Genomic DNA, 12349 nt, shown 5'->3' on the forward strand with positions numbered 1-12349 from the left:
TTGACACCAAACAAGACAACACAGTATCGGATTCACCATAATATAAACCATAATAAAAGAAACCATGATTCATGCATACGAGACCATAACATAATTACATCAAACATCATACTGCATTAAATACTGAAAATTAGATCAAACAATAATAGACCAACACTGTATCAGACTCGGTCTCCATTGGCAATCTTAATCAATTATACATCTATGAAGTCACAAAATACAATTTAATTATTTATTTAGCTTTAATACCGTGATAGGAAACAGGGTGAGGGGTCCTTACTTGTTTTGGGGTCTGAATTCGACTTTACAGTGCGCCTACAGGCTGTCCCTAATTTTCCTGAATTTTTTCTCGAAAAAACTGAAATGCACTACCGGTACCTGCACGTGTCCCAAAAAATCCCAAATCAAACCTAGGGCCCCTTTCGGCCAATATCGGAATTCCAGCACAGCAGCTCCACCGTGCTCCAGTGACGGCGATTCGCCTCGGGTTTGCCGTTTTCGGCCGAATTCGGCCACACTTGCATCGGTCCCTGTGATAAAACAATCTTAGGGCCCTCGGTGGGCCAAAAAATCATAAAAAATCGAAACTTATCGGTGTCGGTGCTCTCGGGGGCGGCGGCTCCTCCGACGTGAGTTGCATTTTGATGTTTGGCTCTGATCAACCTGTAGAGAAAAGAACGGTGATCACAGTGGTATAAAATTTGCATCGAATGGAGGCAGGAAAGGGCCTCATCGGAGGCAAAAACAGAGGAGGGGCGCGGCGGCGCCGCTGGGCTTCGGCTGGGTTTTCTGGCCGTTTGGCCGGTGGTTTGGCTCCGGTTTAGCCATAAGCGGACTCAGCATCGAAAAACGAGCCAAGAGGAGAAAATTTACCTCGATCGGCAGTCGGAAACTTCCCCGGTGCGGCGGCAGGTGGCGGCGGTCGGCTCCTCCGGCGTCTGGTTCTTCTTCTCCGGCGAGGCACTAGCGGCTAGGGTTTTTGTGGTAAGGTGTGGGTGGGGTTATTTATACCATTTGTCTTTTAATCTCAACCGTCCATCAAGATTAAATCTGGACCGTTCGATCGCAATTTAATTGAGATTACATCTGGGCTGTTCATCGCGATGCAATCTGGGCCGCCCGTGCTTGATTGAATCTGGGCCGTCCATGCGCATGAATCTGGGCTGTTCGTGCGCACGTTTGATCTGGGCCGTTCGTGCGCACGTTTGATCTGGGCCATCTGTGCGCACGAGAACGGATCTGGGCCGTCCGATCACACGCACGCGGATCGCCCACATGGCCCGTCCCCTGGTCAGCGTTTCCTTGCCACGCGGCGTGTCCTGGTTGGCCGGGGCTGCTGACCGGGCCACTGACGTGGCTGCTGACGTGGGTGCTGACGTGGCACAACTTTTCTAAATTGCGTTTTGACCTCCGGTTTCCGATTTTCTTTTCAAAAACACCCCCAGAATCTAAATTTTCACCCATTTTTCTCAAAATGAATTTCAATTAAATCCAAATAATATTTTTATCCAATTTTATCATTATTATTATTATTATTTTCATGGAATTAAATTAAATTAAATTAATTAAAAATCAAAAAAATTCAAATAATTAAAAAAATAAAAATAATAACATTTGGGTGTTACATTAAAGAGAGAGGTAATATTGTAAATAATAAAAGATTAAGGGTATAAAAATAAATACCTATCAAATTATCATAAAACTATCGAATCAGTAGTTAAAAAAAAAAAAATCATGATTTTGATAACCATAACTCAAAAATATAAAAAAAACTATACTATATATTTGTAAATATAAATAAACAAAAAAAAAACATAAAAATTCATACTATTATTATTGAACCATCATCCAAACAATGTCTTAAAATTTTTGTTCTTGATGCCGTGCTGCATGTTTCATGTATGAAGAGATGGATTTTTGTCTAAGTGCCAGCTCTTCTCTTGGCTTTATGGTTTTTTTTTTTTAATTTTAAATATTTTTCATTAATCTGCTATATCATTTTCTACTATTTTATTTTATACCCATTGTATCATTTACGTTATGATTGGATGACTTATATGAAGGTTCGATAATGTCAAGTACGGTCGGATATGTACAATATTCATTAATATTTAAATTTAATCATATTTGGATTATACTCTATTAGTATTTTACAGTGATAGTTGTTTTTGTTTAGATTGACAAGATAGTATAGTTGTATATTTGAACAAAATTTTTATTTTGTTTTTATTTTATTGTATATAGAAATAAATAATAAATAAAAAGAGAAAAAATTTTAAAAAATAATATTAAATATAAAAATATATATAATTGAATGTATACATATATATAATTAAAAATATATATACAATTAAATATATTATATACATGTATAATATATACCTAAAAATGTAAATATATATGATAAAATATATATATCTAAATATATTATATACATGTATTTATATATAATTAAATATATAAATACAAATATATATAAATTTATGTATTATGTAATAAAATATATAGAATTAAATGTATAAATATATAAATATGTATATATATAAAATTAACATAATTAAATATATTATATACATATATATAATTAAAATTATAAATATATGAATTTAATTACATATATAAATATTGTAACGGTTCCGGAATTTAAATGAAGATGTATGTATTAAAAATCTTAAATGCGGAAGCGTAATAAAATTTTTGATTAACATCCCTTACACAATAACAAAAAACGTACTCAAAACATGAAAGAATAAGCTAATTAAAAGAGATACTCGAAATAAAAACTATAAATAGAACTATAAAGTCTTTAAGCGTCTAACTCGCTGTCTTCATGCGGAACGGGCTCGGGAACCCCGTCTTCCTGATCTGAAATGGTTAAATAAGGAATAAGCTACACTAGCCCAGTAAAAATATCACACTATCTCACTGCCACATGAGTAAAGGTCGTTAGAAAACAAAAACAACCAATGGAGCATAATTTATAACAAACTCATTTATTAACATAAAAACCTTTACTGTCCACTTATCTCGGTGAGATTCATGAAAATAACATACGAAAACAATAACATTATAACCATCATAAAATCATATCGACTTTGTAACAGAACACATGTCATACTTTTGCATTTTAATAATCAGACAATAAATTTCTTATTTTATCAGCCTACTAGTATCTATGGGGATTCATAGGGGGTCCCCGCTACACGTGAACCATTAATATTAATAACCTGATTCCAGGGCCGTCCCCATACCCTGTTCGGTATAGGTGTCAAAACCATAAACCTCAATACCCCGTCCGACATGAGGGTGAAACGGGCCGTGCCCATACCCCGTCCAGTATGGGCACTAAAACACATAAGGTCTCTATACTCCGTCCGGTATGAGAGACCACATTCCCGATAGGGTTCCCTACGGACCCGATCCGTCCACCATCTCCCAGGATATCTAATAAGGTTTTTCACATTATCCATTTATCAATTCACATAACCTTTTTTGCTCTTTTTCTTGGTCTCAATCATCCACTCATACACAAATATGTAAACCAGTAATTGACACCAAACAAGACAACACGGTATCGGGTTCACCATAATACAAACCGTAATAAAAGAAACCATGATTCATGCATACGAGACCATAAAATAAATACATCAAATATCATACTGCATTTAATATTGAAAAATAGATCAAACAACAACTGACCAACAATGTATCAGATTCGAGCTCCATTAGCAACCTCAATCAATTACACATATCTATAAAGTCACAAAATACCGTTTAATTATTTATTAAGCTTTAATGCCGTGATAGGAGGTAGGGTGAGAGATCCTTACTTGTTTCAGGGTCTGAAATCGGCTTTACAGTGCGCCTACGAACTGTCTCTAAATTCTCTAGATTTTTTTCAAAAAACTGAAATGCACTACCGGTACCTGCACGTGTCCCAAAAAATTTCAAATCAGACCTAGGGCCCCTTTCAGCCAATATCGAAATTCCGGCACGACGGCTCTGCTGTGCTCCGGCGACGGCGCCGCCGTCTGCGGCGGCTATCCGCCATGGGTTGACCGTTTTCGGCCGAATTCGACCAAACTTGCTTTGGTCCCTGCGATAAAACAACCCTATGGCCCTCGGTGGGCCAAAAAATCACAAAAAACGAGTCTTATCAGCGGCGATGCTCTCGAGTGCGGCAGTTTCTCCGGTGCAAGTCGCGTTTTGATGTTTTGTTTCGGTCAACCTGTAGAGAAAAGGACGGTGATCACAATGGTATAAAAATTGCATCGAATGGAGACCGAAAAGGGCCTCATCGGAGGCAAAAACAGAGGAAAGTCGCGGCGGCGCTGCTGGACTTTGGCGGTGTTTTCCGGCCGATTGGCAGGTGGTTTGGCTCCGATTTGGCCATAGGCGGATTCAGCATCGAAAAACGAGCCAAGGGGATAAAGTTTACATCGTTTGGCGGTCGAAAAATTTTTCGGTGCAGCGGCGGGTGGCGGCGGCCGACTCCTCCGGCGTCTGATTCTTCTTCTCCGGCGAGGCACTGGCGGCTAGGGTTTTGTGGTCGGGTGTGGATGACGTTATTTATACCCTTCCCCTTTTAATCTCGACCGTCCATCAAGATTTAATCTGAACCGTCCGATCGCGATTTATTTGGGATTAAATCTGGGCCGTCCGTGCCTGATTGAATCTGGACCGTCCGTACGCGTGAGATCTAGGCTGTCCGTGCGCACATTTGATCTGGACCGTCCGTGCGCGCGGGAATGGATCTGGGCCGTCCGATCGCGCGCACGTGGATCGTCCACGTGGCCCTGTCACGCGTCAGCGTTCCTTGCCACGTGGCGTGTCCTGGTTGGCAGGGGCTGCTGACGTGGCACAACTTTTTTAAATTACGTTTTGACCCCCGATTTCTGATTTTCTTTTCAAAAATACCCACACAATCCAAATTTTTACCCATTTTTTCTAAAATAAATTTCAATTAAATCCAAAAATAATTTTTTTACCCTATTTTATCATTATCATTATTTTTATTTTCATTAAATTAATCTAAATTAAATTAAAACCTTATAAATTAAATATATATAAAATTAAACTAAAATTTTAATATAAATTGAAATAAATTAAAAAAAATAAAAATAAATTTTTTTTTTCTCGGGTGTTACAAATATATATTTATATATATATATAATACATAATTAAATTTACATATATATATACACAATATTTTTAAAAGAAATACAAGAAGTGCATAGTAGAAGAAATTAGAGAGAAGAGTAATATTATAAATAATAAAAAATATTAAGAGTATAAAAGAAAAATATCATATTATCATAAAACTACTAAATTAGTAGTTTAAAAAAATAAAAAAAAATTATGATTTTAAAAATTATAATTTAACCATTAAAAAATTTTAATATGTGTTTAAAAATATAAACAAACAAAAAAGAAAAAAAAGAAAAAATTATACATCATTATTTAACAATTACCCAAACAAGACCTTATTTGCAAATTACTTTATAAACTCCAAAGGCCGCAATTTCTCAACCCTAATGTCTATTAACTGTTTTGATCAATCAATTGCTACGATTGTGAGATAGTGTGTCAAGTGACTGGGTATGGGAGGAAAGAGAAAGAAGAGCGAAGGCAAAGGAGTGGAGGAAGAAGATGCAGAGGCCTATGGAGAGAATTCTAGATACAGTGACAGGAAGAAACAGAAGCAAGAGATACTCCCATCAATGATAAAGAACAAGGAGAAAAGATCAGCCGTGCATGCCAAACTCAAGCACCAGAAGTTGCTTGATAAGCGCAAGAAGCTCAAGGCTCGCGATGCTGCTGAGAAGCGAGCCCTTGAGCTTGGCGAGGAGGTAAGTCTATTACCGTGCTCTTTTAGATTATTTTTTCCTAATGAAATACACATTGTTGGTGCAAAATGAAGTTCTTTCAAGTAATATCATATTCTAATATGATTTTTGTATGTTTAATTGAAGCCTCCACCTAGGAAGACACCTCGTACCATTGAGAATACTAGGGAGTTGGACGAAACTGTCTGCAAGCCTGATGACGAAGAGGTATTCACGGATTTTATTCTTTACCGGGTTTATTGCAAATTTATTTCGATATTAACATCGGCATGATAGACTGTTCTATTGGGCATTAGCATAATTGAAAACTCTTGTCTTCCCCATGATTTTGATTCTTATAAATTTAATTCATGGGAATGATTTGCTTTGACTAGTTGGGAATGTGGAGAATAATCGAAGTGAATAAGGGGAACATAAGGTTTTAGTTTATCAATTAAAATTTTCAGGTTGAGGAATGAGGACTCATGTAGAGTAGGTTAAGCTGTAACATATGAAGAAAATTTAGCCATTTATTGAATGGGTTTTAAATGCCCATACTGTTGATAAACTCAAAACTTACTAGGTATGTAAGTTTATAAATGTTGATAATGTGAACTTTTAAAATAGTTCACATTGATATATTCATTTTAGGACTTGGCATAGTTGTTCTAATGCTTGATTTTATGGTCCATTATTCAGGACTATAAGTTGATCCCTTACTCTCAGCCATTTGTAACATCCCTTGCCAATTACCACTAGTATCCTAGTCCAGCTTGTCATTTTTCCCTGAAACATTCTGCTTCTCTAGAATTTATACTTTTAAGAGCTAGCTTTTCAGCATTTGAGAAGTCATGCTGAAATAGATCAACTTCTATCTGTGTAGAGAACTGGTGCGTGAATATTTAATATCTGTCAAAGTTATGTTAATTGTCAAATGTCTTTAAATTTTTCCTCTTTAGCCCATATAATGGCTATTGGGATAAAGGAAAGTAGATTCTTCATGGATTTCCTCATACTCGTCCGAACCCCAGATCTCCTCCTATACTGATCCCTGACTGCCCAAGGGAAGTTCAGAAGACTAAGGGCAGAATCCTATAACCTTCCAAATACCAGAGGAGAAGGTGGTTAAGGGTCTTTGTTGGGAAGACACAAAGGGCAGCCATTGGCTGAAATTTTGCTTTTCTTGGTCTAATTTTTAACGATGAGAATCTTAACCAACACAGTCCCCAAGCAAAAAAGGCCATCCATGAAGATGCATTTCTCTGCCATATATGCTTCCACAGGAAGTGGAAGCAAGCTGATTAAGAGAAGGTTATGGTAGGGTTTTATTTTTCTTTCAAATATAAGAAAAGTATTATTATTAACAAAGGTATCAATGGGGTACTGTCCGTATACAAAACATAGTTACAAGTCAATCAAGTGGTCAATAACAATCCCAAAATCATCCCAATCTTTGATGTTATGATCTAACAAGATAGAGTAAAAAATGTGAATCCATCTACCTCAAATGTATGTAAAATTAGTCTCAATATCCTCAAAAGCTTTCATATTTCTTTTCTTCCACACAATCCAAAAAATAGTTAATGGAATAAGGAATAAATGCCTTTTCTTTTTACAAAAATCTGCCCATGACCACAGCTCTCTACTCACATTATTGGCCACAATCCAATTCAACCTCAACAAGCCCAAAACAGTAGTCCAGATGCTGTATGTCGTTGGACACATCAACAGTAAGTGGTTGCACGTTTCCTCATCAGATTTGCATAGGTAGCATCTGTTAAACATGGTGTTACCTCTCTTTTTAAGCATATCAATAGTCAAAATGCATTCCTTTGCAGCTTCCCAAGTAAAAAATTCCATTCCCAAGTAAAAGCTTCCCAAGCAGCTTCCATAACTGCTTGAAGGGTGCTATATTACTGTTACTGTTGTCACTCATACAAAGCAATTTCACAGAAAAACCATTCTTCTCATCAGACTTCCATACCTTTTTATCTCTGTCGTCATTCAGCTTCATGCTGTCTAAGCACAATAACAGATTGCTATAATCATTAATTTCCCAATTAGCATAAGAATAGATGTTTATGATTTTAAATGTTACTTGTGGAATCTTGAGAACTTGCAGTTTGGCATCTTTTCAAGTTCTTACCCAAGGGCATTTTCCATTATCTGTAGAATTAATAAAAACATTGTAAAATAACACCTATCGTATTTCATTGTTGATCTCTTTGGTTTCATGATTTGCAGCTGTTTGCTGGTAATGATGTAGATGAATTTAGTGCAGTCCTAAAGGGCGAATTGACACAGAAGATATTGATCACTACAAGTCGTTTCAACTCTACTGTATGTTCAATATGCCACTTTTGTTTGTCTTATTTAATGAAGCAACATTACCTATATTACCCACTTCAGAGAAAATTTGTGTTTAATTTAGTTTTTGAATTGCAAGGTGCTTGCTGACTATTGTGTGTTTTGGCCTGCAGAGGGGACCGGCTTTTATATCAGAATTGCTCTCAGTCATACCCAATGCACATTACTATAAGAGAGGAACCTATGACTTGAAAAAGGTGCTGTTGTGATTTTTTGGAACTAACCTACGTAACTAGCGAATTATTAAGGTCATATACAATAATTCATATAACTCTTACTGCCTTTATGATGTACGTGGTCCTTTCAGATTGTAGAATATGCGAAAAACAAGGACTTCACTTCAATTATAGTTGTCCACACTAACCGCAGGGAACCAAGTTAGTGGTGCTTCTTGCCTCCTGAGAATGTCCTGCATGTTATTTTTTTTTTAATGTGGATATCTGCTAGAGAGATTATTTCCAATCCTGCTTCTGAATTTTTTATCACTGTAAGAGCGAATTTGTTTAAGCATTTTGCTTCTTGTGAAATAACCGAAGTCTTTGCCTCACAGATGCTCTTTTAATAATTGGCTTGCCTGATGGACCCACAGCCCATTTCAAGCTCTCAAATCTTGTTCTACGCAAGGATATAAAGGTAACATGGAATTGAACTTAAACATCTTCATATATTTGGTTGAAGATGGATTATCATCTAGTTTTCTTAAATGTTTTGCATTAGGAAGAATATTTTGTAGTTTTTGCTTGCATTACATTACTATTGTTCTCTGAGGGGTTAATTTCATTGAAATTATCTGAAACTGGCTTTAACTTGATTTGAGGAGCTTGATGAAAAGAGAACTTTTACAGGAGTTGACTTGTGATAGTAACCCCTTATATCAATAGTTTCATCAGCTTAATGCTCTACATCCTTAGATGAAGCCAAATAACTGCAATCTTTTGTTTGAGTTGGGATAATTGCAATCTTTTGTTTGAGTTGGGATAATTGCAATCTTTTGTTTGAGTTGGGATAATTGCAAGCTTTTATTTGAATTGAGATAACTGCAGTATTTTGTTTGATTTTGTTGAAAATCGAGTAATTATAGTTGCTATATCAGAAATATTTATTTCCTAATTTAGAAGACGTGGCACCATGGTTGACCAAATCTCTTTGATTTAGTCTGCCATTTGTTATGGAAAATCCTCTCACTAATTAGGAAGATTTTTTTGGGTGTAAATATGGTAACTTTATTGCATAAAACAATCCTTATATCATTATCAAAGGCAACGGAAAATACACAATTTTCGTTCTTTCAGGTAACAGGGCAATTATGACCAGAAACTTTTTCCACCTTGTTCAATAGTCTTAATCATCTCTCCTACTTCATCTCAATTTGTTACCAGCTGAAATGGAGGATCTGAGTCCAGTGCCTTTATCATTATTGGACACAAACTGAATGGTCATAACTATCTCTAATAGTCGCATTCAGTTATGATATTCATTTGTGGTCGAGGAAAAGGTAACTACATCTACGGGGTAGTCACTGAAACAAAATCTAATGATCCAGACATGTGAAACTACATAGGCACTTCATCAAGGAGAAGATAGAAGGGGATATAATTAACATCTCTTACATTCCTACTAATCAACAAAGAGCAGATATTCTAAATAACGCACTACCAAAAGTAAAATTTGAAGATATAAGATCCAAGTTAGGCTTACTTGACATCTACAGTCCAACTTGAGGGGGGAAGTGTTGAAAATTGAGTAATTCTAGTTGCTGTATTAGAAATATTTACTTCCTAATTTAGAATACATGAGACCATGGTTGACCAAATATCTTTGATTTGGTCTGCTATTTATTTCAGAAGATCCTCTCACTAATTAGTAAGATTCTTATCTAATCTCTTTGATATGATTTTCCATTTATTCCGGAAAATTCTCTTACTAATTAGAAATATTTTTTTTTTGTGTAAATACGATAATTTTTTTGTACTGCAAATACAATCCGTGTATCATTATCAAATGCAATGAAAAATACAAAATTGTCATTCAGATTATGTATGTTTTTGCAGAATCATGGAAATCCTACCAGTCACGAGCCTGAACTAGTTTTAACTAATTTTACAACACGTTTGGGCCATCGCATTGGGAGGTCTGCTCTAATTCTTATTGTAATATGTTAGTGATGATGGAAATTCCATAGATGTTTTAGAATGATTTGCGACGTCTTTGAATTTCAAATAAGTTTGGCATGCCTCTTTGGCTAATCTGTGAGCACCTGACCTTACTTGGGATGCTAGTGTTGGAATCCATGTATTTCCCACCTTAATTTTTCTATCCCCACCCAGATTGTAGAAAAAGGAAAAGGAGCTTCACCACCTTGTTTATGTGTATAACGAACAAATCTTTTCAGCTCTTGTGAATGATAAATATTAATGGACTATTTATAGGATGGACTAGTTTCTCTTCCTGAATATTTCCTTTCTTTTTGTTTTCTTTTCCAGACTGATACAGTCACTTTTTCCCCAAGATCCAAATTTTCGTGGTCGGCGGGTTGTAACCTTTCATAATCAACGAGATTTCATATTTTTTCGACATCATAGGTAAGTAACTTGTTTCTTCCCACATTTGAAAGTGCTTCAAGTAAAACATTCAGTTGTTTTGGTTATATTTTCTCTTGAAGATACATTCTGGCATTTGTTTAGGTACATATTTGAAACCAAGGAAAGTAAACAAAGCGATTCAAAAGTAAAAAAGGCAAAGGATGTTAAAGTAGATAACATCTCAAGAGAGAAACTAATAGCGCGTCTTCAGGTTGGTAGTTTCTGTTGCTTCTTTTTGTGTCATTTTCGGATTTTTTTAATGACACTTTCTTTAGTGCATGGCTCAACTCTTGATTAGTTACTATGGAGTTTATATTCAGAGCCACCAAGTTTTAGCAATTTCATGGTAGTTTTTGAGGCCATTTGGATGGATTTTTTCTTTTTAAGTTTATAAGCTTTTGCAAAGTAGGTTTTATGAATTGTGAAGGAATATTATAATGTCAAAAGTTTTAAGTAAGTTAGGTTAGGATTTAAAGTTTATAACTAGAAAAAAAATAAGCTGGTATGAGGAGCTTACTACAAATTGGCTCTGATTTTTGGCTCAAAGTTACAGATTTTATCAGACAAAAGAACTTGGCCAACATTTGGATTGTTTATCTTAGAAAATAAGCTCATAAGCTGAAAAATTAAGCCCTTCCAAATGGACAATACTGCCTAGTCTCAGCTTTACAAGGGAGGGGTCATTCATTATTTGTGATTTCACACTGCCTTTACGCTTCAAAATGTACAGGAATGTGGTCCTCGATTCACCCTTAAGTTAGTAAGCCTGCAGCATGGAACATTTGACACCAAAGGTGGTGAGTATGAGTGGGTCCACAAGGTAATCACTTGTTCTCAGCATTTTATCCATTTGCCTATATAAGCTTATTTTCTTTTCTTGTAAAATGCAAATATTTCTGTACTGTCTTTTATCTTCACTGTTTCATTTGCTTGTTCCTCTTATTTTCTCAGCCTGAAATGGACACTAGCCGAAGGAGATTTTTCTTATGACTTTTGGGTCCGTCTTTTCCTACCTTCCTCTTGTTACTTGTGGAATATAAGCATCATTTGGAGAAGAGGATATTCTATCTTCCAAGAGGGATTAAGGTGGAATGTGGACTAATTGACTTTATCAAGTTGCTGACATCCAGATTAATATTCTGCTATCTGAGACATCAAGTTACCAGTTTTGACCGATTTTGTAATCAAAGTGGGAAGAGATAGAAAGACGGTGTTTTTATGTGTTCAGCTTAATCCTTGACACATGCATTTTAATGTTTATGCCATCAGAAAAAAATAATTCCACCACTTGAATTTCCTAGTAGTTCCTTTTTTTTCAGTTGTCCATATATTGTTGGATACAAAAACATCAAATTGTTACTGTTGAAACTAGGATATAAACAGAAACTGGATAACTTCCAGGATGAACACTTCGACAGAAGTAATGAAAGGGGCAGCTGATCGGATCCAGAGTTTCTTCTACTTGCCATCTGACACATTTGAAAAACACCATGTGAATATCTTGCAGGCCCCATTTGAGTTTAAATGTTGCTTGATTTTCTGAATTCAGGAATTGCCACCCATTTTGCCTCTTTA

General features: G+C 35.8%; 1 protein-coding gene across 1 annotated transcript; it reads left to right on the top strand.

Moving 5' to 3' along the window:
• Nucleotides 1-5515: 5515 nt before the first annotated feature.
• MEE49 (Ribosomal RNA processing Brix domain protein) lies at nt 5516-12349 on the top strand. The gene is made up of 11 exons (XM_088207955.1): nt 5516-5849; nt 5973-6053; nt 8070-8165; nt 8306-8389; nt 8500-8569; nt 8743-8825; nt 10244-10323; nt 10676-10774; nt 10877-10985; nt 11505-11594; nt 11726-12349. Exons 1-11 carry the CDS (start codon nt 5601-5603, stop codon nt 11762-11764), a joined length of 1080 nt encoding a protein of 359 aa, XP_088064081.1. The 5' UTR covers nt 5516-5600; the 3' UTR covers nt 11765-12349.

Source organism: Carica papaya, chromosome 7 (assembly GCF_054855325.1).
Source record: "Carica papaya isolate Zhongbai chromosome 7, ASM5485532v1, whole genome shotgun sequence".
NCBI classification, from domain to species: domain Eukaryota; kingdom Viridiplantae; phylum Streptophyta; class Magnoliopsida; order Brassicales; family Caricaceae; genus Carica; species Carica papaya.